The 27,982-nt window shown below is 49.0% G+C and overlaps 1 protein-coding gene across 1 annotated transcript; it reads right to left on the reverse strand.

Moving 5' to 3' along the window:
- Positions 1-547: 547 nt before the first annotated feature.
- Positions 548-27,957, reverse strand: LOC142576092 (uncharacterized). Its single transcript, XM_075686032.1, has 5 exons — positions 27,819-27,957; positions 24,395-24,543; positions 15,771-15,975; positions 4,595-5,638; positions 548-904 (listed from the first exon to the last, which is right to left on the reverse strand). Exons 1-5 carry the CDS (start codon positions 27,922-27,924, stop codon positions 765-767), a joined length of 1,644 nt encoding a protein of 547 aa, XP_075542147.1. The 5' UTR covers positions 27,925-27,957; the 3' UTR covers positions 548-764.
- Between the last annotated feature and the right edge of the window lie 25 nt (positions 27,958-27,982).

The following is a 27,982-nucleotide window of genomic DNA, read 5'->3' on the forward strand; positions in this document are numbered from 1 at the left end:
TCTTTCGAACCCAAAAGTTTATACAGCATGTAATTTCTTAATTACATTGAGCCCAGTCAAATTATAAGTTTGAAAGTGAATAGATTATTCTTAACTGATTACCATGCACCAATCTTCACTCCATGGTCACCACCACTGACGGCATGTATCTGAAGGAACCATCCATTTATTTGAAAACGTTTACTATTAAATATTATTTAAAGCCTTCATACAGACACCTGATACATTGGTGCACTATGGAGTAGAAGTGGTGCCACATTAAAGTCTGAAAGTTTTGGTGGTGATTTTACACGCTTGTGTTTTGTATTGATAGTATAAGTGGTGTTACAAATTGCATAATGTCTTTATGGTTGCTTCCAAGTGCCTGTTATACGTTGACGCCCTTTCTTTTGTTCATCATGTCATAAACCTGTCTGGCTTCCTGAAATTCGTGCATATTTAACTAAACATGGCTTTGTGTAATGGTTTTTCCATAGCCAGCTTTGAAATTGCAAAGGGTGTACAGCCACATGCCGCATGAGAAAAAGCAAGGAATCACGTGCAGGAATCTGGTGATTAATTGCACTACAGCACTCTCTATTTTATTCTTAAACATTATTTAAAAAAGGGCATCTTAGGAGGATCCTGCACGGACATTTTGTATTGAATGCAGGAAGGGTCAGGATGCTCAAGGCACATTCCACTGTCTGCACAGCAAATGCTATGTGATCAGCTAATGTCTATGGTATTATCACTTCAAGCATGTACACATGAAGCATGCTACGTCAAGATGCACTATTCATCCAGCATCTTTTGAGATGTCTGTAAATGAAGTCCGTTGTCCACATTAAGCACACCAAGAAAGAGCCAATGCTGATCATATGAAGTAGTCCATCGTACGACCCGACTGTGTCCTTGTAGTAACCTGAGGGAGGAGAAGAAGAATGTGCACATTGAAACCGTGCATTCAGTCCTGGTTATGACGGTACAGCCACTCTTAAAGAGAACACTTGGTAATAAAGCAAATATAACTGAAGCACTTCTGTACTTGTCACAAAAAATATTTTATGGCTGAAATGATGCTTTAGGCTGACCTTGATGCGTTAAAATTGGTTTTCATGCCTTCATGCAACAGTTTTGTACTCACAAAAAAAAAAAAGAAAGAAACAGCAAATTACTGTGGGAGACCGACTATCTTTTTTTTCCTGTCGGCTTCATTTTGTACCTCAAAATAGTTAGAATAGCGGGATCAAGGACCAAAACACAATGTATAACACACAGCCATGAAAATTGGAATCTAATGTCTCTGATGCATGGTGTGTGTGTGAGCCACAACATTTCGAGCACAATGCAAATGCTGTGCACATCACTGTATGAAGGAACACACTGCAACGGGCTGGCCTTGTGTCGTGTTTGCCTAGATGAAGTCTTATAGTTGTATCCTGCTGTTAGAAATTAGTATGTATGAACCATGTAGCTCAGAATGATCCACTATTGCGAGATTCCACAGTCATGTCGATACAACAGCTCGGCGCGTTGATAGGCAGAGCGTGGTCTGCGTGAGTGTGAAAGAAGGTGGGGAATGTGCGAGAGCATGGCAGCATTATATTGGCGTTAGTACAAGGCGCATTCGAAAACTCCTTCGAAATTATTATGAAAAAATGCTTTCATGGGAGTCAGCGAGCTTTAGCATATCCGTAAGCGTGTTGGCCATTGTGAAAATACAGTTAACTTGAAAGGTGGACGGTAGCACCCTTCATATGTGCGCCCATGAAGGTTGTCTGTGCCAGCTCAACACAGTGTCGGCAACAATGCTGATAGCGCTATCTTGTGGCCTAGAGTTTAATCAGATAGGACACGGAGCTCTTGTTGATAATAGTAACCAACCATATTCTACGGAGCTACTATTGGCGACTCCAAGTAAATGCTCGCTACCTAGCTGCCGCGCAGAGAAACAGACGATCCAGTTTCAGATTTGAAGCGAAAGAGGGTGTCTTATCTTGCGCAAGAGTTACTGTACTTGCTCCCTGTAGGGATGGAGCCTATACAGTAACATTAGCATGCGCTGAATTCCTCGTAGTTCTCAAATCGTCGTGATGCCGGCACGCACAAGCACGAAAATGAAAAAAGACGGATGTTGAAAGACTTTTGTTGTGTGCTATTATGCATCTCATCGCCGTGCAAAGACGACAATGTATGATTAATTTCTGGAAAGCAGATGATGCGCATCGGAGAGCGACTTGTATAAGAAACTTCAGCGTTGGAAACGGGTGACTGACACTATACCGGTAACATAGGAGAGTGTGGGTTATGCATGATTTTTGGAAGTTTCCGCACGGGACTTGAAGAAAGGGACAACATGAAGTGGTACGGACAACTGATCATTTAATGAAACTAACGCCACGCTTCGAAGTTCTGCAGCATGGTGGAAAGAGGAAGCATGGTCTCGGCCTCCTGTGAAATCAAGCATACAAACTCGTGTGTGCCTTGCACGACGCGTGTTATATTTAAAATTATTACATTGGACAAACCGGTAGGTGAGTTAACATTTGCTTGCGTGAGCGTGAACGTTCCTTGGGGTCTGGAGGGTCCAACTTGGCTATTCATTGCCGTAGTTGCTTGGGCTGCTCTCCCTTTTATTCAAAGACTGAGATTATCGGCAGAAAAACATGGCCAGATGGAAAGGGAGATTGCAGAGGCAAGTGGCCATGCGACGCTTTAAGGATGATAATTGCCTTAGCTCGCTGTCAGTTTCGGTTTCTCAGAATTAACCTTTGTTTCTTTCCATGTGATACACACGTGTTTCGTGCCTCAGTCTGTTTGCGTTTATCTTAGTTTTTGTGTCGCACCCTTGTTTAAGGTCGCTGTGTGTATTTTTTGGATATTACATTTCTTTTCATATGCAGACGTGTGTCTGATATATATAAGTTCGGCGTTCATTTCATTAAATCATCAGTTGCCAGTACCGCTTCGTGTTGTCCCTTTCTTCAAGTCCCGTGTTTTCTTGCGGTAACTTCCCAAAACCACTATACGAGTATCGAAACACTTCACTCGGATCAACTTCTTTATTCCCTGCGAGTAGAACATCGCTTTCCTTTTGTTTAATTTAGATATCTTGCTGGCGTTTCAAAGGGCAGAGTGTACTTTGTTTAGGCACACGCTTTGATAAATTATAGTGATGTACGCCTATGCTTCATTTGATTTGTGTTCTTTAATAGTGTTGTGCCCCAAATTTAGTGGTACTAATGCTTTAGGCAGCAGAAATATTCTCGCGAATGTACTTTTGTGGGCAGGCACGGTAGCAGGAATCATAATTGCCTCGGAAGGTCTGAAGTTGGTCATGACACATGTTATGCTACGAAGCAACATATCGTCTTAATATTATGCTTCACTCTATAGCGGTACAAGCAGAAGGTGTTGTGTTCTCAGTCAATTCGGTGAGTTGCCAGAGGATTTGCCCACAAAAAATTTAGAAGCAACTGCAAACAGCGCTCTTCCAACTTTGAAACAGTCGACCTGCGTGCAGCGCGGCTAGTTTGTTTTCCAACACTGCACAAAGAGTTAAATTCCGTTACATCTGGTTCAATTCGTTTCTAAGTCATGTATTTACACTAATAACTCACTTTGCCAAAAAAAAACCCTCGCAAAATTTCAGAAACCTGTTGGAGGAAATTCAACTTGGTTCAAATGGTTGTTAGTCATGTTTCATCGGGTTTGAGAACTTCTACAGGTGGCAGGTGTCTGCTGTGTATCAGCTAAATATAAAGAAAAGGTGCACCCAGACTGGCAAATGTAACTCTTTTGTTTTTATCCCAATACACATTGACCAGATAGCTTTACTGTTTTTAGCCTTGTTCTATCCATGCAGAATATCCGCATTTAGCTTCTGAAAGCACGACAGACGTTGCTGCCTATATATTGGGGCATGCTATATGTGATATACTGCAACACGAGTAGCTGTGCGGAGTTGATTATAAATTGCGGAAATAGTCGTGCTGTGCGCGCAAACGTCCGGCCTGCCCAGCGATTAGATTAGATTATATTAGACAAAAGGCTTTTCAAACGGGCCCTAGATTCGAAAAAGAAAGGAAGCGTTTGTACGCTGCTGGCCTCCGAAAGGTGCAAGCACTTGTTTGCGTGGTAGTTCCACTGCTACAGGTACAATACCTTACTGCTTTCGACCTACCACGCAAACAAGTGCTTGCACATTTCGGAGGCCAGCAATGCACAAACGCTTCCTTTCTTTTTCGAATCTCGGGTCCGTTTGAAAAGCTCTTTGTCTAATATAATCTCATCTAATCGCTGGGCAGGCCGGACGTTTGCACGCACAGCACGACTATTTTCGCAATTTCGACCCTCAAATTTTGGAGACTGATCAAAATTAGGTGATCGGCAGCAAGGCCTCATTCTGCTTCCACGATACACCTCGATTCGACGCCGCAGAAGAGAAATGCGACTGCAGCAACAAGCGAGAAAGCCGCCATGAACCTGGCTGCCGTAGCCATCTTTGTTTGTACAGTGTTGCCAGGTCAAGTAGCAGATTCTACAGTTGCCAGTAGCTGTATGGAGGAAAATTTGTGTCCCATCAACCGTATATATACTGCTGCACACTTACCGGTGATCTTGGGGCACGCCATGTAAGCGAGACCCATCCCGAACCGGGTGACGCCCGACGAAAGTCCCAAGTTCTCAACTCCCAGCTGGTCGGCGAGCACGGGCACGAACAGCACGGCCACAGTGCCGTTGGTGCTGCCCAGCAACGCGCACATGAGCACCGCCACCGCATAGCGGTCGGATCGCACGCTGGGCATCGCGATGCACACCGCGCCCGTGAGCATCGCGCTGGCGCTCATCAGCACGCGCCGGTCGCAGAAGGCCCGGTCCGACAGCGTGCCGGCCACGAGACGGGCGCAGGCGTCGCCGATGGCGGACACCGAGAGAAACACTGCGCCGTCGTGGCGCGTGAAGCCCTTCTCGACCGCGAAGTCGACGAGGATCATCAGAACCAGAAGCGTGTAGACCGAGAAGGCGCACGTCACGGCCACCATGTAGAAGACGGGCGCCCGAAGGAAGCTCCAGTACGACGAGCCCCCGCCATCACCGCTGGCCTCCAGAGCGTCTGGACGGGCCGACGTCTGGTGACAGAGTCCTTTGACCGCGGCGTCGACGGCGGCGGCTTCGGGACATGCGCTGGCTATGATAACTTCTGGCTCGGACACAGACCACGGTGGTGCGACGGCACTATTGCTGCCGGTGCTACCAACTTCGCCATCTTGAATCTTGTAGGCGCCGTCGAAGCGCGAGTACGAAGGAGTGTCGCCGCCGCCGCTTTGTTTCCTCTTGAGGAAGCGGAAGGAAATGCGCCCGAACTGTATGGGTTTAGGACGGGGAGGAAGCTCGCGCGTTGTCGCCGTGCTGTTTGCGGCAGCTGGAGCACGTCCGTCGGAGGTTTCGCGGGTAGACATGTCGACGATGCCCGCTTGGTTGTCGGGTGAAGACACGTTCGCGTAAGAGCCGAAATCCTCGCAGCTTTGCGAAATCGACGTGTTCTTGAGCGAAGGTTTCAGTCGCACGTCCCTGGACTTGGTGCCGTTGTGTTCGTCGTTGGCGGACGTGCCTGCTTCGATGACGGCCTTGTAGGTACCATTAATCGTCGCCACTGTAACGGAAAAGAAGGGAGGCAGATGCTGCAGCCGCTGCATATATCTCCGTTTAAGTGTACACGTAACACATGCGAGCAAACAAAGCACACGTGTGTGCTGTCTGCACGCGTTTTTTACTTTGGGTGCCTCAACTAATCATGCGTTCACGACGCCGCAATTCTGGCAATCGATAGGCCATGTCGTGACGCTCCATACGCTGGTTCTGGACAGACCACGAGGCGGAGGAAGCAGGTGCAGACGGAAAGACAGGGAGGTTAGCCAGTTCCCAGACCGGTTGGCTACGCTGTTAAAGAAAATTAAATTACGGGGTTTTACGTGCCAAAACCACTTCGTGATTATGAGGCACGCCGTAGTGGAGGACTCCGGAAATTTCGACCACCTGGGTTCTTAACGTGCTCCTAAATCTATGCAAACAGGTGTTTTCGCATCCCGCCCCCATCGGAATGCGGCCGCCGGGGCCGGGATTCGATCTCGCGACCTCGTGCTGAGCAGCCCAGCACCATAGCCACGGGTTGGCTACGCTGCGCTGGGAAAAGATGGCGAGGGGTAAAATAGAAAATGGAAAATAGATATTAGAGGTTGGATTGCCCAACGTTTTGACGAGACACACAGAAGAGAAACGGACCACAGAGCGCTGCCAAGAGAAGGATAGGGTGAACAGAAAGACATTTAAAAGGGCCCATTGAAGTGGAGACGAAACTTGTTAAGGTTGAAGACTGTGCGTCTTGGTATTAGAGGTTGGATTGGACCTCTAATATGCTATACCAACACGCCCTGTCTTCAACCTTGGCAAGAAAATAGATTTTAGAAAAAAAAAAGGAAAGAAGAGCAAGAAAAGAAAATAGAATAAGGAGAGGAGAATACGGCACTACTTAAAGTCTGTTCCCAAGACCAATTCTCCGAAAGAAGCGCAACGACGCCTTTCAGGCGGGGCAGAGGCGCACAGACAACACATAAATATTTTGGACTGTAACAAGTATCAGTACTGAACATTTAACGTCCTGCTCCAGCTATTCAGATTATTACCGAAGGTTCAGCCAGACAATACTTAGGAGGTGTAAGTGCGCGTGTCTGACTAGCGATATGTAGAGGCTTATTTTAGATATTTGTTGGAACATATTGGCCCTGCTGATTGGCACTCATTACGGGCGTGGCCCTTTACGTATGCCCAACTGCTCCGCAGGCTCGCATCGCGGCCGCAGAACCGACAATTAAAGGTCTCTCACTCTTTCCTAATTTCCGCGCACCCCTTTGTTGTCGTTTTGTTTCGATGAAGGCAACATCGATCATCAGGTCTTAAACTTGTGATGCTACTTGTTCATGGTCTTGGCACGTAAAACCCCAGAATTTAATTATTTTCTTAGTTACATGTTCATATGCGGTGTAACTTTCTAAATATTTGGGTGGTCGTTTTCGTGCGCTGTGAAATGTTCACCTAAGCTGTACTATTGAAAAAAAAAAAAAACGAAGAGTATACGAAAGGCGTGATTGTGACTCCATAAACGGAGTATACTTGCTTTTCAAATATATAAATCTTTCTCGAGAGTACTTTGCACTCCATTGGTGCATGGTAAAAAAAAAAAAAACGACGTCACTCGCAGAAAGAGAGCAATCTAATCCATAAGTTGAAAAGGTGCCCTCGACAAGCATTCGGCTTGTTCAGTGCGCGAAATCGATTTTCACAGTGCGTGCACTGTGGGATTTTTGGCAAGGGTGCCTTCCGAGTCTTGTGCTGCTGCCACGCTGCTTCGGCAAGCTGCACATTGCCGCGACGCCATCTGTGCTCAACCACGTTGACGATGAAGACGACGACCTTGTGTGTGCAAGCGAGGCGCTACAGAAGAAGAAGCCTGGACTGAGCGCTTGCCGTAATTCTCTCAATTAAATACCGCTCTCCGCTCTTGTCTCCAGTGAGCCGTGACACTGGTGGAGGTGATGGGTATCGCATCATCACCTAATGATAGGGACGACTCCTGCGAGTAGCCCTGCATCCAGCCCTTCAAGACATCATTCACGCGTCGAGACACCTGTCCACCGCGCAAGCCGCCGCCTGAAAGGTCTGTGCCCGGAATTCGGCCTCTTCCAAGGAACTTTGTCAGCGACCTCACCGACTCAGGAAATGGCGCTTGCAAGTTCAACACAGGCGACTGTTCAAAACAATCTAGTCCCCACTAGCTTCCACGGTGACACGTATGAAGGCTCTGAAGACTGGTTGGACCAGTACGAACGCGTAGCTAAGGTCAATCAGTGGCGTCCGGACCAGAAGCTTTCCTATGTGTACTTCGCTCTTGAAGGTAGCGCAAGGACGTGGTTCCAAAATCGCGAGGCACACAACGTGGGACGAATTTTGCCGTCGGCTACTTGACACCTTCGGAAGCACTGATCGCCGAGATAATGCACAACGCCTTCTCGAGTTGCGCATTCAGAAGCCCGTCGAAAGTGTTTCGATGTTTGCCGAGGACATGTCTCGTTTGTTTCGCCGCGCGGATCCCAACATGCCTGATTCGAAGAAGCTGAGCCATCTCATGCGCGGCGTCAAAGAACAGCTATTCGCTGCTCTCGTGCGTAACCCGCCTACAACAGTGGAAGAGTTCATTAAGGAAGCCACAGCAATTGAGCGGGCGCTGCAGCAGCGTTGTCGGCAATACGAACGCCTGACTAACGATGCACCTGCAGGAGCCGCAGGTACTGACAGTGACAGATGAGACCTCGCTGCGCGAACTAATAAGATATACATTGTGCGCGAGGAGATTGCGAAGCAAACTGCGACACCGAAGGAGTTCACTGTTGCTTCGGTCGCTGAAGTTGTCCGCCAAGAAATCCGGCAAGCATTTGCATCACCTGAGCCACTCCCTGAACCGTGTCCCGAGCCACGCTTCGAGCCGCGCGCATACAGCTATGCCGATGCTGTACGTCGCCCGCTTTCTACCGGGCCAGTACAGCAGTACGACCAGCGGCCACCTATTGCTGCCTGGATACATAGAGAGCATTTCAGGCGACTCCAGCTTCGTAGGACCGACGTATGGCGCACTGCTGATCGCCGACCATTGTGTTTTCAACGTGGCGAACCAGGGCACATTTATCGTTTTTGCCCTCATCGCCAGGGTGGCATCCAGGAAATGTCACCTGCCACTCCGCGACAGTTTCCAGAGAGACATCGACGCTTCGACGACAGTGTCACTCGGAAACAAGGCAGCTCAACTAATCTCCGGTCGCGCTCGCCGTCTCCGTTGCGTTATTCTTCGCCGAACCGTCGCAGTTTCGCCGACGTGGTGATAGGCCGCTCTCCAAGCCCACGGCGGGGAAACTGAAATCGGCGACCTCCGGGGGGAAGATTGCACGTCGTCGAACCGCCGAAAGTCCCCCAACATTACAGAGAAACGAGCAGAGCAACCCGGAGAAACGGAACGCCGACGAATTTGTGAGTGCCGACCTACTCTTAACGATTGATAGGCACGACGTGACAGCTTTAGTTGATACTGGCGCAGACTTTTCGATAATGAGTGAGCAGTTGGCAGACCGGCTTAAGAAAGTCGAAATGCAATGGACGGGCCCTTATATTCGAAATGCCGGGGGCCAGATAATGACACCTGCAGGAAAATGTACTGCACGACTACAGATAGGAAATACAGCTTTTGTCGCCACTTTTATGATTTTAAAAGAATGCTGCAGATCACTCATCCTTGGAATGGACTTCTTGCGTGAGTACGGCGCCGTAGTTAACATACGGGACGGCGAAATAACCTTGTCAACTAGTACAGAGACGATCCACGACGAAGAGCGCCAACGTACATCGTTACGTGTCGCCGACGACGACGTCTGCATACCACCACTATCATGCAGCCTTGTTTCCGTCACTTTCGGTAAACAGTTTAACAAGGACGGTGTAGCTGAACAACTAACTGCACTTCTGTTCCATCAAGGTGTTGCCATCGCTAGCGGTATCGTCAGCCTAATCGGTGGTCGCACAGAGGTACTTCCGGTAAATTTCACCAATGAACGCCGGCACATCATTAAAGGCACCGCTGTGGCATACTTTGATGAAATTGACCACGTTCAACACTGCTTTGCTGTAAAAGAGGAATCGACCACCGATACGATGCCACATGCACCTGTCGTCGACGTTGACCCAGGTTTAGCGCCGCAACAGAAACAAAGTCTCAGGGAATTGCTTCACGATTTTAAGGCCTGCTTCTCTACAACGTACCGAGTGCGTCAAACACCACTGACGAAACACCGAATCATTACGGAGGAAACAGCAATACCCATCTGACAGTATCCGTATCGCGTGGCTGAGAAAGAGCGTGAAGCAATACAGCAGCAAGTCAAGAAAATGCTAGAAGATGATGTCATCCAGCCGTCAAAAAGCCCTTGGGCATCGCCCGTGGTACTCGTTAAGAAGGATGGTAGCCTGCGGTTTTGTATCGATTATCGTAAGCTCAATCGGGTTACAAAAAAAGATGTGCATCCCTTACCACGCATCGACGATTCCCTCGACAGGTTACGGCATACACGGTACTTCTCATCGATGGTGTTGATTGTAACGTCGGGCATCACGGTCTTGCTGGTTAGCTATGCGAACGCGCGCGAGCTGTCTTGCTTCTTCGGCGCGCTCTGTAAAATCTGCGGCGTCAGTCTCGGAATCACTGGAATCATGAAGAAGCATAGCATCCAGCATTGTAGTCACTTCTCGACCGTGGAGGACACTGAATGGCGTCATTCTTGTTGTTTCTTGCCGAGCCGTATTATAAGCAAACGTTACGTAGGTGTAATATTTGGTCCCAGTTCTTGTGTTCCACATCGACATACATGCACAGCATGTCTGCGAGAGTCCTGTTGGGGCGCTTGGTAAGTCCATTGCTTTGCGGGTGATAGGCTGTCGTCCTTCTGTCTGCCGTGCACACTGAGGGTGAGTACAGTTCGCAAAAGTTCAGCCGTGAACGCGGTTCCCCTGTCGCTTACGATGACCGCTGGAGCACCGTGCCTCAGGACGACGTTTTCGATGAAGAAATGTGCGGCCTCGGCTGCTGTGCTACTAGGAACTGCCTTGGTTTCAGCATATCGCGTGAGGTAATCTGTCGCGTCTATGATCCACTTATTTCCGGCAGCAGATATTGGGAATGGGCCCAGAAGGTCCATCCCAGTTTATATATATATATATGTATGATTATAAGGGTAGAGTTCTGAAGCTTGTTCCTTCCACCACGCTCAGAGACATCTTTTGTAGCAGCGTTGCAGCCAAGCCCTCGCAAACGTTCTCGCTCGCTCTCGCTCTGAAAAGGCGATAGCTGTTAGACCGAGGTATTGGGGGTGAGCTCCACCACTGGAAAAGCTGGCGCCACCGTCGGCGTGACGTGGAATGTGGGATCACGTGGACACAGCGGCTATGTCGGCTGCTTCGGAAGCGCCGAAGCGAGCTGAAAACGAAAGTTTAAGGTCCCAGCTGCGCTGCGGTTCTAATTAAGTGGTGAGGCTCTACCGCCTTGGGTGCTGGCTTGGCAACATTTGAAAGTACTATAATAGGTAGTGGCTACCTTTGGAGGCGTGCAGCATGGTAGGCTATACTGCTCGGTGCCGCAGTGCTGGACGCACGCAACGTAGCTCAGTGTCAGCCTTATTCACACGTAGCCGCAGGGCAAGGAGCTGCGTGAAGCTTGGCTGGCGAAACTTAGAACCGGCAGACAGCCATCGGCTGCAATTCGGGTATGCAGCAAGCACACACGCAAGGAAGATTTCTGCTACGGCGCCGGGACTGCGATGTTCGGTGAGCAGCAGAAAACGCGTACTACGAAGCTCGCCCGCGCCCGGTGCCCGGCTAATGTCATGACGGTTTGGTCTATGAACTTGTTGATGATATATACTGGCAAGTTCACTGGAACGGAAAGGGAGCGGTAAGACGCACATTAAAAAAAAAGGCATGGCATATGATCATGTTTATGTTATGAATTAATGCACTAGCTTACGAAAAAGAAGCAGAGGGAAATCGCACGCTGAGAAGACTGACAAACATACAGTACGACGCGACTTGAGAAATAATACTGAAATGTCCAATAACTTATAAGACAAAAAAAAAAAAGATTGGATCGTCGTGACGGCACATCACAGTCGCCGTAGGCGTTGAAGTCTTTATACCGAAATTATTTTTGAGGAGTTCTGATAGCGCCCACACAACAATGGTTGCTAGTGTACTGTCAAATGATCTTATGCTGCGGCCTAAAGCTCACGGCACGGTGCGAAAACGCGCTCACAGCGAAAGCAAAACATTATGCGCAGAGATACATGCATACGCGCAGTCGGTCGCTGCAAACCCGTGCGATCGCTGCATTGAGGCTTCATTCTGTGATGGTCCATTCGGTTATACAGACAGTGCACTATAAGAACATATTTCACATAGTTTTCTTTCAGTGTTTGCTTACCTTTCACGCAAGAAGCCGGTTCGGGAGACTCCATCGCGGCGACCACGCGCAGTGGCGTTCACTACGTATTCGGTAAAGAGATAGCGTCAGAAAACGATTCCGTGTTTCAGTTTGCCCAAAATTATTATATCGACAGTCAAAAACTTCCCTCGTTTTGAGACTACTTACATAAATGTCTAGGAGGGCTGCCGCGTGGTGTTTTTATTGAGCGCTGTAAGCGAAACCTATGAGGAGCGCGCTGCGTGATCCCTCATACTACGCAAGGGAGGCACTTCCGACAGATGGTGACTCCGTAAGTCCTCGTTCCCAATAGCCGATATGCTCTGGTAAAGTGAACGAGAGCTGCTACTGCCCCTTAAATTGAAAACGGCTCCGGATTTGGCTGCTGCTGTAAAACGGACTGGAGACACCAACCGAAGTCAGTATATGGTCATGCAGTCCACCAGTCATTACATAGTCCGCTAAATTTGGCACGAAGGTTTTGTAACGTATAAGGCTGGCACGTTATTGGGATTTTCGTCCGTAAGCATCGAAATGATCTGTAGACTCTCTCGCTGTTTATAGATAAAAGCCCTGGCGGTTGTCGGTTGCGTCTGAAAACTCCGCAAGTATAAGAATGTCGCCTGTAAGTGCTAGAATTTTATCAAGGGCGGGCCAACAAATTTTACGCTGCCGTGGACTCGTCCAGGCAAAAGAACCTCTCAGAATGAGAGTGTGTGGCTTCCGCAGTGACAGGGCGTCTGACTTAGCTCACGAGTTCAACAGGGCTAGCTCTTACTGCAAAACCTTACTGTAGCCAAGCTTGAGCATGAATGAACGAAAGAAAGAGAAATGACGTAAGTGTGAGATTAAAATCCGTTTTATGTTGTTCTATTGTTTGATGTCTCGATAGAATATTGGCATTCGAACAACGCATGTTTGCGAATGTACGAAATTTATCCGAATACGAATTGAATACGCTTTGTTATTCGACTCATATTTGATTTAAGGATTCAACTTCTTCCAATATTCATCTTTCGAAAAACGAACACGTATTCGAAACGATGGCTCTTACACCCGGTAACGAAGTATCAGCGAGAACTCTGCTATGTTGCTAAATGGCCATAAGTTCGTGTTCGATAACTTGTCCCAAGACACTTTCCCTCAAATTTTCGTATTCGACTAAAAAAATTTCGCTACTAAAACACGTCTGCTTCAAACGCTAAAAATTGTCACGAAAACACTTTTTAATTTCTTTTATTTTGTTTTCATCAAAGCAGACTGTTGCCGCCCTTGTCTGTGTTCAAGCGTGCGCCAATATTGACTTACAGATTGACATAAGCTGACGCTAGCAGTCAACTCCACAATTTTTTTATGCTATAGCAGTAAAGCGACTCACCAACTAAGCGTCCTCGCAAATATTACAGTCTTAGCCATCACGATCGGTGCATGTATGCGTGTGAAACGGCCATGCGAGTTCGGCTAATTTGGTAGCTCCCGTCCATTAGAAGATTTAAACTCTGCGAATGCAGCAAACTATTTTGAATCGTAAGTAAATCGTCAATATAGCACATTTGCGATCTTCATGCAATCATAAATTGTTTCCTGTTACGAAAATCAAGGAATGTGCACTTCGTCCGGTCCCAGGTATAAATGAGGCGGAGCAATTATACATCTCACATTTTCATTGTTCAGTAAACGTCTGTATACTATACTGTAGAAGTTACGCAGGCTGTTTAATCGCGGTAGTGTTTGTCTTGCTGCTTGCCAAAGCTTGTGGCCATATGTTAAGAGCAACAATTCATTGAATGCGTTAGCAGTGCGTGAGGCGTTTGCATGCACCTCATAACGCAGCAACCTCAATATTTTGTGTTGGTTACCACTGCATCATTCTCATTCCAACAAAAGAAAGCAAACGTGGGTCATGGCATTTCGCTCAAATGGAAGAAAAGCGAAAATTGCCGAAAAATTTTCTCGTAGAGATTACTGGGAAAAATATAACTGGCGCTTTCTAAATAAATATTGTTAAAATCTGGCGATCAGGCGGGGCTCCGTCCTTCCAAGATAAAAAAATCCCGATAAGATTTCATTCGCACAATACAGCCGCCGAAAAAGAAAAGAAGTTAATTTTGTTTGATCAAAGGCGGGAGGAGTACTGAGATTTTTTTTCAGTAATATCAACCGAAGGCTCTTCATGAAGAAAGAAAAAGTACGCCGGATTTTTTTTTTTTTGAGAGGGAGAAAACAGAGCATGGCATGGAAGGGGAAAACGCCGAGTTATTTCTTCTTTTTGAAGTAACAATCGAAGTGTGGGGCAAAAAAAGTACGTCGAAGTTTTATGAAATATTAAAAATTCACCGACGATTACGATACTCACTAATGCGAGATTTTAGCGCTGCTTTATACGTCTTTTCATTTCGCGATATATTGGCTGGCGCGGACAATCTGCACAGTGCGGCAAGTTGTAAACGGAGCGAAATGTGGCGCGACTGCCTGGCTAATCGTGACGCGTTGGGAGCGATTCACTGCAGCCGCCGCATACAGACTTCCACTCAAGCAGCGCTTTGATTCCATACAGACGACGCGCTACTTTTGCGCCATCTCGTAGCCATCATCGCCGCACAGCCCGTCGGGCGCGGCACTCCGCTTTTCTTCTCACGCTTTGGCCATATATACCCTCCTGCTCCACTTTCCGTCTCATGGTTCCACTGCACCCTCCTCTGCCGCTTTCCTCCTCGAGCCCTCTTCGCTATCGCCGTCTTTCATCCGCGGTCCGCGTTCGCTGTTTCATCCTGTTGCTGCGCTCGTTCGCTCGGCTACGATGACGCCGACGGACGGCGCCGACGCTCGTCGCATGAACGGGGGACGCTGCGCTCTAATATAGTGCAGAAACCACCGATGATGTCAATGTGAGCGAACATGCGTACGCTTCTAGAAAGCTGTTCGCTTTATTATAAGACTGATGTGCTTGAAGGGAGTGAGGTCATTTAAGTATAACTTCTGTTTTTTTTTTGCAATGATCCCAAAGGAAACAAGGCCGTTAACCAGCATATCTATAGCGGTAATATAGGGGGGTACAGAGAAGTCAGTTCGTCATGCGTGTGTCTCCAATGGCGCGAGCGCCTGCGTGGAAAGCCACTAGTTGCCATCCTCCTCTCCCGCCTCCGCCACACGAAGAGAGGGCGGCGGGAGAAGAGGAGGACTGTCTTCCCGAGCGTTGCATATGAAGGACGCGGGGTGGCTTCTGAGCTGTAAATACGCAGCCTGCCTGCCGCTCTCGGACATGTGTGCTGTGACCGCGATAAGCTTATTTCTCTCTTCTTTCCTCTTTATGTGCCCCTCCCCTTCCCCGAGAGCGCCTCTTCCTCTCTACAATGACTGTCTCACATCATGTTACGCGTAAACCTCCAGGCGCTCCAAAGCTCTCGCATGACAGCACGTGCGTCACAAACTTCGCAACTCAGTTGCGTGAAAACACGTGTACTTTGCATCAGTGCCTTTGTGTAGGCGATGAAGGTCCGGCCGCCATGAAAACAGGCGAAAGAGCCAAAGAAAGTTGTAACTTCGTCGCGCGAAAACAAAGACGAGACAAAAGCGAAACATGTTCATCTGCATCGACATTTGCTTCCGCGCTACGAAGTTACATCTTGGAGTATCAACCTGCCCGATCCTTAACACTGTTAAGCCAAAGGAAGCTATTCGTTTTAACAGAAATAAAAGAAAACGCGAGTACCTTGTGCGGAACGCTCCAGATTCGCTGCCGATCCTCGCCGCTGCTCTCCATCGCCGGATGTGTTAGCTGGAGCTGTCACGGGCGAGATCTTGGCGCGCGCGGATTTCGAGACCTCCCAGGGTGGCGTCTTGAAGATGATGCACACTGACAGGGCATTGAGCATAAGACCGCCCGCGATGAGGAAGGCGCCTGTGAAGCCGTACTCCTGCGCGGGATTGGGAGGGACCACACGAAGATGAAATTGTCGAACGAGCTCAGGTTGACTAGTTCCGCTTATTCTATGCGAGACTTACGAAGTCAGGGTGAAGACGCACAGACGTGCGAAACCCATACGGGTTCCTTGGCTGCACTTGCTCGCACTAGAGTGTAACTAAGGAACCTGGACGGGCTCCGCAATGTCTCTGCGTTTTCAACTTGACTTGCTTAGTGACCGCAGCTTCATCGTTCACCATGGTACCTCACCAGACGAATTTTCTTCAAACCCTTCGTTGGCTACTTAGCCGGACTAGGTAACGATGAGTTGATACGTAGTAAGCTGTTGAGTGAGAAGAAACTGACATTTGGGCGAAACTTTCTTTACTGCGATTGGCAGTCTTGGGATGCTTCAGGCATTTTCCGGTGTCTATATCGGGGTCTTTAACGGCTTTTCCGCTAACTTGAGTGACTGTGTAGTTCATGGTCTAATGAGTAGAGCACCGGACTGCTGTGCTGAGGGAACCACGTTCGAGACCAACCTTGGGACCAACTTGGGTCACTGAATATGTAACTCTGCGTATGTGCCGCGCTTCAATTGAACCTCTTTGACCCCAACTTGGGTCACTGGGTATGTGGCACTGGCTATGGGGGCGCACTTCAATGGCAAATAAAAAACGAACTTGCACTTTTGCCCGAAAGGCGAAGCATCGATTGCGATAGCAAATTAGTGGACGGCTATACGAAGTAAGGATAGTAGTTTTATTGGCCGGATAAACTTGTGAACAGGCACACTATCTAAATTATTAAACATGGTGTCACGCGCGCACAGGCAAACATGAACACATCTGACTCAGTGATAGCGGGAACTCGCAGTAAAAACGCTGGCTTGAGGAAACGCGGCAGCAGCATCGAGCGAAGTAACATTCGTGCTGTCATAGCTTGAACGAAAAGTGAGCGCCGAAAGCACACAGCACACATAAAGCTACGAGTCGCGGACGCAGCTAGACTTTGCCCTCAACGCAGTAAGCTCTTAACATACGGCCGGGTGACCGCGCGTAGTCGCTACATGCACCGTTGCAGCCGGAGTAGAACGCCGCCCCCCTGTCCCCTCCTCCCACTTCGTCGCAACGTTGGGTGCCTCTCGCAAGACGAGAGACGGCGCGCTTCCTGCCTGATTTCGTATACAGTATGTGCGAGTTCACTCGCACATACAGCGTATAGGCGCGCGGCGACGGTGTTATTTCCCTTGGACTTCGTACGGAACCTTACGGCGATAGTGATGGCGACAGCGGAAGTGCGTTTGTAGTATCCATGTAATTGCTCTCGCAATAAAACGGCGAAGTCTGCGGATTGCGCGCGCTGTGGGAACCCGTTAAAGCGGAACTTTCATTGTTGTTTGTAAGGAACGCTTTTTCTGCTTAGCGATCATTTACAAGTAGAGACCACACAACCCAGCTGTACACATTTTCACTGGGAGCCGCGTCACTTAACGTAAACTCTTTTCATCAGTTGGTACAGAGATAGACAGAAAGAAAAGAGAAAATTTCGATGTGTGAGGACGGCAGCAGAAACGGCCGGAGGAGAATTCTTTGTCCCGCTACGCTAGTACAAGTTGGAAAGGGGAAGCGGGCAGCCAGCGTGCTACGACAGTGAGGAGCACGCAGCCCAGCGCTCTCTGGCTGCCCACTGCTGGGTGACGTAACAGTGCGTCGCCACGAGGGCCGCGTCTTTGCGCTCGCTGCAGCCTCCCAATATCTGTTTCGCGCCCTCTGATTTCGTTGTGCCACAATTCCGGGGGTAATCTCAATTTTCTAGATCCAAAGGTTGATATGGCTTGAACCGAGAGATCACTTCAGTTTCCCAATTACGATGAACGCGGTGATAAAAGTTTGAAAGTGTTAATTGGCGACTAATTAACATGTATCACCTGTCACCTCATGGTCGCCATCACTTGCGGTATGTCTCCGAAGGTACCGTCCTTTTATGTCAAAACAAGCTATTTTTAAATATTACTTAATATCTTCTTAGAAAGACCTTAGAAACACAGTGAAATGTTTACACTAGTCATGGACATGCGTGATCGTCCGATCGTCAGCCTACTAAACTGCCAATCTTCAATTACATACCATTCTCGTGCCAGCCGACTCCATCTTATTCGCCAAACTTCAAAACCACACTGCACCCCAATCGCCCCTATCAATCCCGCCCGCCTACCTCACAGAACTCCTTACCCAACCCACCTATACTCACCCCACCCTAGCTACAGTATGGCGGGACTACCACCTAATTCCTTATCAATTCTGCAATGGAACTGCCGCCGCTTCCGGGGCAAGCGCGCACCCCTCCAACTCCTCCTCCCCACACTTCCCACGCCCCACATCCTCCTCCTTCAGGACACACATGCCCCTGCCACACTTCCCAGCTACACATCCGCTCACTCGGACGCAACGAATACACCCTGGGCTTCCACACTCATACATCGCTCCATTACACACCAAATGCATCAGATCACCTCCGAGACGCCCTGCGTGATCACAGAAATCATACAACATACACACTGCACACCATCTATTTTTATTGCAAACATATACCACCCACCGTCTCATCCGACGGCTTCATTGGAAGCGCTACTGCGAGATCTCCATCGTATTGCAGGCAAGCATCCATTGATAATCGGAGGGGACTTCAACAGTCAGCATACTGACTGGGGCTACCGCACCACCACGGGACGAGGACGGCGAGTCTGGTCCTTGGTACAAGAGCTCCGCCTCACAATACACAACAACTTTAACACCCCCCCCCCCCCCCGAGAATTGGCAACAGTGTCAGCGCGGACACCAGCCCGAACTCGACACTGAGCCGCAACCTTGCGGGTATTACGTGGAACACAACACATCACACATTAGGGAGCGATCATTACATCCTCTACGTTACAGTAACCTACAAACAAAGAACGAACCTTCACCTAACACACAAACTCACCAACTGGGATGCAGTCCGCGTCGCACGGGTGGCCCTTCCTGACGCTCCCATTACAGACATCGACCAGTGGGTGGCATCACTCATAAACGATGTCTCCGCACACACTCGAACCCTTGACACCACACCAGATACGCCCACCCTCGACACTCACCTGGCGCACCTATGGGAGGCCCACCATAACATCTTAGAGCACTGGAAAGGGCAAAAGCTCAACCGGACCCTTAAAAAGCGGCTAGCCGCACTGCAAATAAAAATTACTGAGCACTCTGAGGAGCTCTGCCGATCCAACTGGGGACAGATTTGCGATAGTATGGCTCGCAATCTGTCCTCCAAGCGCAGTTGGCAACTCCTCCGTCACTTAATTGGCCCCACGAAATCTAAAACAGCCACACAACAACACGTCACACGCCTTATACACAAGACCGACCTTTCTCCCGACGCACTCATCGACATACTTAGGAACACACATACAACTCCCGGTAGCTCAAACCCCCTGCCCCCCTATGCAGGCACCCCGAATGCCAATCTCGACGCGGAGATTACGGAAGCAGAAGTCAGAGCGGCCCTCCTGACTCTCCGCTCTAACTCCACTCCAGGAGTTGACCGTATCTCCAATAGCATGCTCCGCTATTTGGACGATCATTCGATTGCCCAGCTCACGGAGTACTTCAACACATGCTGGCAGGAGGGCACCCTTCCGCAATCCTGGCGTCACGCCAAAATCTTATTCATACCCAAGCCCCACAAACCCCTTACGCCTGCAAATCTTCGCCCCATCTCCCTAAGTTCATGCCTGGGCAAGCTTTTGGAGCATGTCGCACTCGCCCGACTCACCCAACACATGGCGGAGCAAGACCTCTACCCGCACAGCATGGTGGGCTTCCGTCCCCACCTGTCGGCACAGGACGCCATGCTCCAGCTCACACAGGATATTTTCGATCCCCTCATACTGGGCCACACAAAAGCCGTCCTCGCCTTGGATCTCTCCAAGGCCTTTGATCGCCTAGACCATCGAGCGATAATGGCGGCGCGCTCCCCCTTGAACATAGGTGAACGTATGTACACCTATATTCAAGCATTCCTTACTAACCGCACAGCCGAAATTCACTTTGGTCCCCACACATCCCGCCCATACACCCTTAGTGGCATTGGCATCCCCAAGGGATCTGTCCTCTCCCCTTTTCTCTTCAATGTCACTCTCATTCCCCTTGCCCGCAAACTACAAACCATCCCTCACCTTCGGCACACACTTTATGCTGATGATATCACTCTATGGACCACCCATGGCAGTGATGGAGAGAGAGAATACTCTGCAGTCGGCAGCTACCCTCACCCAAACATATGCGCGGAGTATCGGACTCTCATGCTCTCTGGAGAAGTCGGAGCTCCTCATACTCCGACCCACAACCCGAAACTGCCCCACCACCCCTATAACCGTGACACTGGAAAACCGGTACATCCCTGAGGTACACACTCTCCGGGTACTGGGCCTCCACATCCAAAATAACGGGAAAAACACTCTCACCATCCACAAACTCAAGCGGACGGCGGTGCTGATATCCCACCTAATCCGCCGAGTTTCTGCACACCACCGGGGTATGAAGGAGCATGACCTATGTCGTCTCGCTCATGCCTTCGTCCTCAGCCGCTTTCTCTTCACGCTCCCCTACCTTAAACTCCAAAGCAGCGAAATCTCCACCCTGGATGCCATGATCCGAACAGCATTTAAGACAGCACTACACCTACCCCTAAATACCTCCACCGAAAAACTCCTCCAGCTAGGCCTACATAACACGATAGGTGAGCTTATTGAGGCCAACCGACAGACACAATACATACGTCTCGCGAGAACCACCACCGGCAGACACATCCTACACACCCTCGGTATCAGGATACCAGCCACGGATCCCACACAGCTCCAGGTTTCCCATCACATTCACCGCGAACTTGTTATTAAACCTCTCCCTAAAAACATGCACCCCACCTACCACGAACCCCGCCGCAGAGCTCGCGCACGGGCGCTCCACAAACACTATGGCACGGAACCGGATGCTGTGTGGGTGGGTGCCGCATGCACAGGTGAGGATGCGGTTGTTGCCATCACGAATCCCTCCCTACAACCGATTACCACCCTTCACATATCCCCAACTGCCACTTCGGAGGAGGCTGAAGAGACCGCCATTGCCCTAGCTATTACGCGCACGGAGGCCCGGTATATACTATCGGACTCTAAAACTGCGATACTACATTTGCTCGCGGGAGAGTTCACGTCCCTGTATTTCGCATACTGAACTCCCTCGCCGCGCACCCGCCCCGCCACATGGAGCTCATATGGGTGCCTGCCCACTCTGGGAATCCTGGAAACGAGGCTGCCAACGCTTTAGCCCGAGGCTCTCTCAACCGGGCACCGGCGGCCTCCGATCCAAGGTTCTCACGGGAGCGCATGCATTCATTCAGTGAACTGAAGCAAGCCTGCAAAGCCGAGCGTCGGCTCTACCTCCCACCCCATCCCTCCCTCGACAATTATCACCAGATACTTTGGAGGCGGCTCCAAACACGCACCCTACCCTCCCCTTATATACGCTCGCGCTATCACCACGTCCACACCGAACCCTCCTGTACCCCCTGACACCACCCCAAAGCCACTCTTGATCACATCCTTTTCCTTTGCCCGGCGGATCCTCCCCCGCGGGGCCTGGAGCACCTTACCACTTGAGAGGCTCGGGAGACCCTACTGCGCTCCGAGGGCCCGGCCAAGCTAGCCATCGCCACAGGCCGGGCTGCCAGCGTCATGAGCCTCCGGGACACGAACGTTTGAGTGCAGTGGGGCCGTGCGGGGGCCCAAGGACCTGCGTGTCCGCAACTCCCCTGTGTGCAATAAAGTTATCACCACTACCACCACCACCTTTAAAAAAAGGTGGTGGTGGTAGTGGTGATAACTTTCCGTGGCGCCTTCCCGTGGTGATACCTTCCCGCGGCGCCCATTTCTATTAGGACACCACGGTTTGTGTGCTATAAGCATAACGTGACCTGCCCAATCCTGCTGCTGCCACTTAACCTCAAAGGTCTGTAAACTAACAGCTATGGGTATTTGATGTCTGATCCATGCAGCCAAATTAACCCACGTGTATAAACTATTTTGTGCAAGGTGCCCCGGAAGAGTTTCGTGAGCCACTCCAGCTTGTTTTCGCCTAAGTGACTTGCAGAATTCTCTAGCCTCATGTCGCAATTGTTGGAGCTTTCTGACGTTCCCAAGGAAGATGGCGGAGGTCGCTTGACTATCAGGGAGGTATAGTATGGGAGTCCGAAGTCTAGATGCTGCCTGTGTGTCTCCGCGGATGGTGGGAAAATTGTAGGTACTACAGGAGACTGTCACACACCCATGAACATACCTGTAAATGACTTGTTCGAGCTAGACATCGACGCGTATAGGTCGATGTATGTAGGCTTAATTGTGAAAAATTGGAAGGAGCGAAAGGAAAAAAAAATAGCGTGGTTACGAACTGCCCTGTGTGGCTTGGTGGCTGCATCACGCAGTGCTTGTGCGCAGGCCGGCTAACTTCAGACAGACGGAACGATTTGTTCGACGGCGCATTCTGTGGTATACTAATCGAAGTGACAGCGCAAGAAAGAAGACATAAACACCGACCGTGCGCCTCGCGCCAGTGTGCACTTTGACTCGGCACACGCAGACAAAGGAACGGCGAGGAGCAGGACGGCGCCTGGACATTCGGGGTTGATGAAGTAGACGGTAAATGTTAAGCGAGGCATAGTGGCCACAGATGTTTCTGTTTACAGAAAAGTTATCTACGCGATGAAATGCAAAGGCATTTTCTACGACCGCTCTACACAAGGAACAGTGGACTTGCATGCGTGCTCAGCGCAAAGATAATGTTGTCGTTCGTCTTGTGATACGCTGCCTTCTGCGCAGACAGGTTGGACTTTAATTGCAAGAACACTATTCCAGCTGCATAGAAAGAAGTTTCACCGCAGCCCAGGCGTGTTCAAGCGTTTTCGAACTTGACTAGAAAAACTGCATGCGCCAGCACGATGCCAGACATTGAGGCCAACAAGTCCCACCCATGCAGCTGAGACCCGCTCCTCTTTTGTTGATTTCCAAAGCCACAACACAACACAACAGGGACACAACACACAGCACACATAGTGTGCACATAAGAGAGCTAGCGCTGACACCAGGCAAGGCTCTCTCATTAGTAGTGCCGACGCATTACGAAAGCTTTCTGTCGAGTGCAGCAAGATACTGAATTCTCAGACAGCCGTGCGTGGAAAAAAACTGTTCGAAGAGAGCCTGTCAGGCTAGCAAACAATGAAGGGTAAGTAAAAAAAAAAGGAAAAAATTCGCAACAGGCATCAAACAAGCTATTTTGAGGTGCAGCAAGGCTTTGTCAACCACATCTTTTCATTACAGCACCATGTGACATTCAACAAAGCTGTGCCCTGTATGCACGTTAATGAACAACCGGAAGGTGGCAAGAATCCCGAAGTCAGCTATGTTTTAGTGGGAAAGAACCTTTCGTTGTCCAGTTTGACAAACTCAAACATCTCAAAAAGAAAACCGTAGAAAAATAAGACATAGAACAGAAAAGCCACAAACAATCGAAGTTTCAAGAAAGTGGACTCAAACCATATCTGAGTGACCTTGTCACACAGCCCTCTGCATGTTGCAACTCTTCAGTGTGATGCACCAGCAGGCAAAAGGCTTGGAATGAGGATGCGCCTGAACAAAGGAGGGTAAAGCTGGGCGTTGCCATCAACATGAGAGCGGGCGGATGTTTGGGACCAGAAAACCGGAAAGAGAAAGGGGATGGCACGAGAGGGAGATGGAGTCCTCGCAAGTGATGAGAACGTAAATATCATCGTTGAGGTGCTCCCACTTTAGATTGCGCCGCTGTTCATGTCCTCCTTTTTCTTGTCCTGTAGTCCTCATTCGTCGGTGCTCCATACAAGAATGGAATGTCACGTATACCTGTATGACCTAGGCCAAACAAACCCGGTTAATTCCCTGTTCATTTCAGGCTTCTACAATTAATTCGGTGCAATTCACACTCCAACCTCAAAACTTTCACAATTTACGGCTGGGGACAGAGGAATGCATAGGCATTCAAAAGACTAACATCTGAAATGTCATTTTTCAGGGGCCAAGATAACTTCGAACGATGTCCACCCGATGCATGCAAGGGACGACCACCACGCGTCACGTGTCAATATATGGATCACGAACGAATGTTTTCAGGCATGTGACCGGAGCGTCATCGAGAAGCGCATAGGGCATTTGCTTTATGCAGTAGACCTTAACGTTATACAACGGGCTTTCAACCTATTCTTTGAGCCTACAAGTACGCTTGTCTTTTAGTTTCTGTTTATCTCGCATAATCAAGAGGAAGTACTATATGCAAGCGGGCCTGGACTCGCAAATAATGCCTTACTTGCAGCAGGAGGTGCAGGATCTGTGGGAAAGCGAACCCAGCCAATGTGCCACCCGTGTAGTAGATGCCGTTGCCCGAGCCTCGGTATCGCTTGAAGTACTTGCCAATGATCACGTCGTTGGTAGACATACCGATGCCGTTGCCGATGCCTGCAACGACGAGAGATTGAGATCCCGTGAAGAAGATCTTGGCACATAGGACATTCGGGCGTGCGCGCGACATATACGCGAAAGGTGTTGAAAGCGGTATACTAAGGCTACAGGTTTAAACAATGTAAATTTAGTTTGAAGGAACGGGGCGGGACGCGAAATCGAAGCAATGTAATTGAATATTGTTGGGCCAGTTGGTTAGGCGGTATAGTTAACTTAATCTTAGTGGTAATAAAAACAGATGTGAAGAAGGACAGACCAGACGCTACAAATGTCAGACGAACATCTGGATAAGAAGTTTGGCTTAAAGAATAAAAAAAAGACAAAGAGAGAAAGAGGCTATAATTAAAGATACTATTAAGTGAATTAATCAATCAGTAAGTGATTACGGAGGCGCGTGGTCTAAATGCGCAACGTAAGAGTTATCAAGAAATTGGGAGACGGAGGTTGTATAGAGGCAGCTGCTTCATAATTCTTAGATCTATAGATGGAAGCATACTCTCTTCGGTATATGCCACTTTCGTGGCTTCTTTGTCTCTGGGGGCAACCCAGACATCCCAAGACATGGCGGGCAGGACCTCCATAGGTACATACACTGCTCTTCAATGTGGTCTAGAACGCGCTAGGCGTTGCCAAGCGCGCTCCCAGGTCGGATAGAGGCGCCAATCAGTGCGGTATCCTTGACCTAATGGGAGAGAGTTACGCTGTTGTTGCTTCGAGAATCGCTCCTTCTCTCGCCCTCTCTCATAGTTTCATGTGACAACTCTTGGTCTGATGAAAACGGTCTGGACAGACGGCGGCCGCTTTTTGTGCTGTGAAATACCGCAGATAAGAAAGAGCGAGTTCGCAGCGACGTTTATATTGCGATTCCATTTAGAAAGAGAGAAATGGTAAATTAGGCGTCAAGCAGTACTACAGAAATCTCTGTGTCAGCGCATCGAGGGCTGACAAACCAAACGTTAAATTATGAGGTGACGGCAGCTCTCACTTTCAGAAACATAAATGACGCACAGCTCGCACAAAGGGAACCACCTGCCTGTGGCGACCATTTTCGCGGGACAAATATTCCCTCAAGCCAGGGATAACTTGGGAGAGAGGGCGAAATCAGGCTCGAAGAGGCGATGTTCCAACCAAGAACAGCGGAACCACCTCCCTTTATGTCGGGAACACGGTGCCAATCGGTGCTATCTATCCAACCTGGGAGAGCGCTTAGCCACGCACTCGGGCCTTATAGCTTATACGGAGCGCGTAAGTACCGATCTCGCGTCTGTGTGGAACATATCATATTCATTTTAATTTAATAATTTATCTGACATTAAAAAGCTGATGCCGTTAATGGATGATTATCGAATTCATTCGGACTCGCAGTAGGCGTAAAATAACAGCGCGTTGGTGATATTTAACAAAATTTTTTTGGTTCATATGAGAAACCCTATTTTTCCAGTAGAATGCCGTTCGCTGGTTATACAGTCGTCCATGCCAATTCTCCTTTAAAAATATTTTAATTGGTTGACGAAAAGTCCTCTGTTCGGTATTAATCATAGCCAAAGGTAAAATTAACGCCTACCACAAGCACATAAAATAACAAGACGTTTCGGCAGTTATTGTCTCAAGTTTGTCAAAGAGGCCCCCGTACAAGTACCGAGACGTCTTTTTATTAATGCTTGTAGTCGGCGTTCCTTTTACGTTTGACTCTTTACTAATGTGTTATATGATCGATACAGGGACTCATTGATCACACCATTTTATTTTTTCCGCAAACGAAACAATCGCTCATGACATTTACAGATGCCCAAGAGAGACGTAGATGCAACTATCATTAGAGTCTCCCAGTAACGCATTGCATAGAGAAACTGGAAAGTGTCTCTTTCGTTCGGACTCCAAGGTACACTCAGAAAAAGCGGAATTGTTTTTGGAACAAAACCAAGAACAGAAACTAGCAGCTATACATCTACGTCACTAGCCAGCAGCTGAGACCCCGAAAATTGCAGTGGCTCGGTGGCAACGTTTCCAATAGCGGATACGCATGAGGTCCAGATACTGGCAAGGCCACTTGATAAAATTCCGGTACTGTTTATAGCGTCGGCAAGGTTCTGAGTCCTCGTCTGTAGGACAGGAACTTATCGGCGGCACACCCGGTGACAACGCGTTCCGGCAGTAGAACCGAACATACTTACGCCAGAGTTCGCGTAAGTATGTTCGTAGGTAAAGGTACTCGTGCAAACATGACAAACCGTTTGCAATGGTATTAGCGTCGACAAAATCCCGTGTACGCGTTTACAAGACAAGGGCTTATCAGCGACATAACTGGTGACAACTCCTCTACGCAACGCTCGGTGTAAGCATTACGACAGCCGCTCGATCAAAGCGCACAGCCTTATGCGTTTTGATCGAGCGGCTGTTGTTGTACAAATGAACTGGTTCCTCGGAGACCCCGAAGTGGACAAGTCCAGCTGCAGACACGTTGCCGCATGATCTGCGGCGTTGGCTCCGTAGCTGTATGACGTTCTGCTGTTGAACACGACGTCGTGGGTTCGATTCCCACTCGCGTTTTGATTAGGGAATTTGGGGTCATTTTGATTAGGGAATTAGGGTTTAGGCAGCGATCAAAATTATTCCGGAGACTTGCACTACACGGCGTCCTTCATGATCCCCGCGTGTGTTGATTTGGGGCATTTTACCTTAGAGAAAAGTGTATAACAACTGTTTCTTACCAGTACTCACGTACGGGGCAGACACCTGGAGGCTTACGAAAAGGGTTCTACTTAAATTGAGGACGACGCAACGAGCTATGGAAAGAAGAATGATAGGTGTAATGTTAAGGGATAAGAAAAGAGAAGATTGGGTTAGGGAACAAACGCAACTTAAGGACATATCAGTTGAAATCAAGAAAAAGAAATGGGGGGGGGGGGGCATGGGCAGGCCATGTAATGAGGAGGGAAGATAACCGATGGTCATTAAGGGTTACGGACTGGATTCCAAGGGAAGGGAAGCCTAGCATGGGGCGGCAGAAAGTTAGGTGGGCGGATTATATTAAGAAGTTTGCAGGGACAACATGGCCACAATTAGAACATGACCTGTGTAGTTGGGGAAGTATGGTAGAGGCCTTTGCCCTGCTGTGGGCGTAACCAGGCTGATTATGGTGATGATTATGGCCTTTAATAAATTTTTTTAACCCTTCACTCCTGCTTTGGCTTTGTTGGTTTTACGTTCTGCTCTGTTGCGACGAACGCATAGTGACTGTGCTTGCCCGCCTTGGAAAGTGATACGCTTACCGCTGCAGATTCCAAGCAGCAGGAAGACGGCCGTCATGTCCCCGGCAAAGGCGCAGCCTATGGCACTCACTGCAGTCACGAGGCTTCCCGCGAAAGACAACGCCATCAGCGGTACATGCTTCGTGAGGAAGCCGACGAGGGGACCTGCAGAATGACGCAATGCA

Source organism: Dermacentor variabilis, chromosome 3, assembly GCF_050947875.1.
Source record: "Dermacentor variabilis isolate Ectoservices chromosome 3, ASM5094787v1, whole genome shotgun sequence".
In the NCBI taxonomy this organism is placed as follows: domain Eukaryota; kingdom Metazoa; phylum Arthropoda; class Arachnida; order Ixodida; family Ixodidae; genus Dermacentor; species Dermacentor variabilis.

Excerpts from the sequence above, each read along its gene's own strand:
- LOC142576092 (XM_075686032.1), bottom strand. The coding sequence starts at position 27,924 with ATGGCGTTGTCTTTCGCGGGAAGCCTCGTGACTGCAGTGAGTGCCATA. Across the intron at positions 24,544-27,818 it reads GCTGCTTGGAATCTGCAGCG|GCATCGGCAACGGCATCGGT; the intron begins GTAAGCGTATCA and ends TCGTCGTTGCAG. Across the intron at positions 5,639-15,770 it reads TCTGGAGCGTTCCGCACAAG|TGGCGACGATTAATGGTACC; the intron begins GTACTCGCGTTT and ends TTTCCGTTACAG.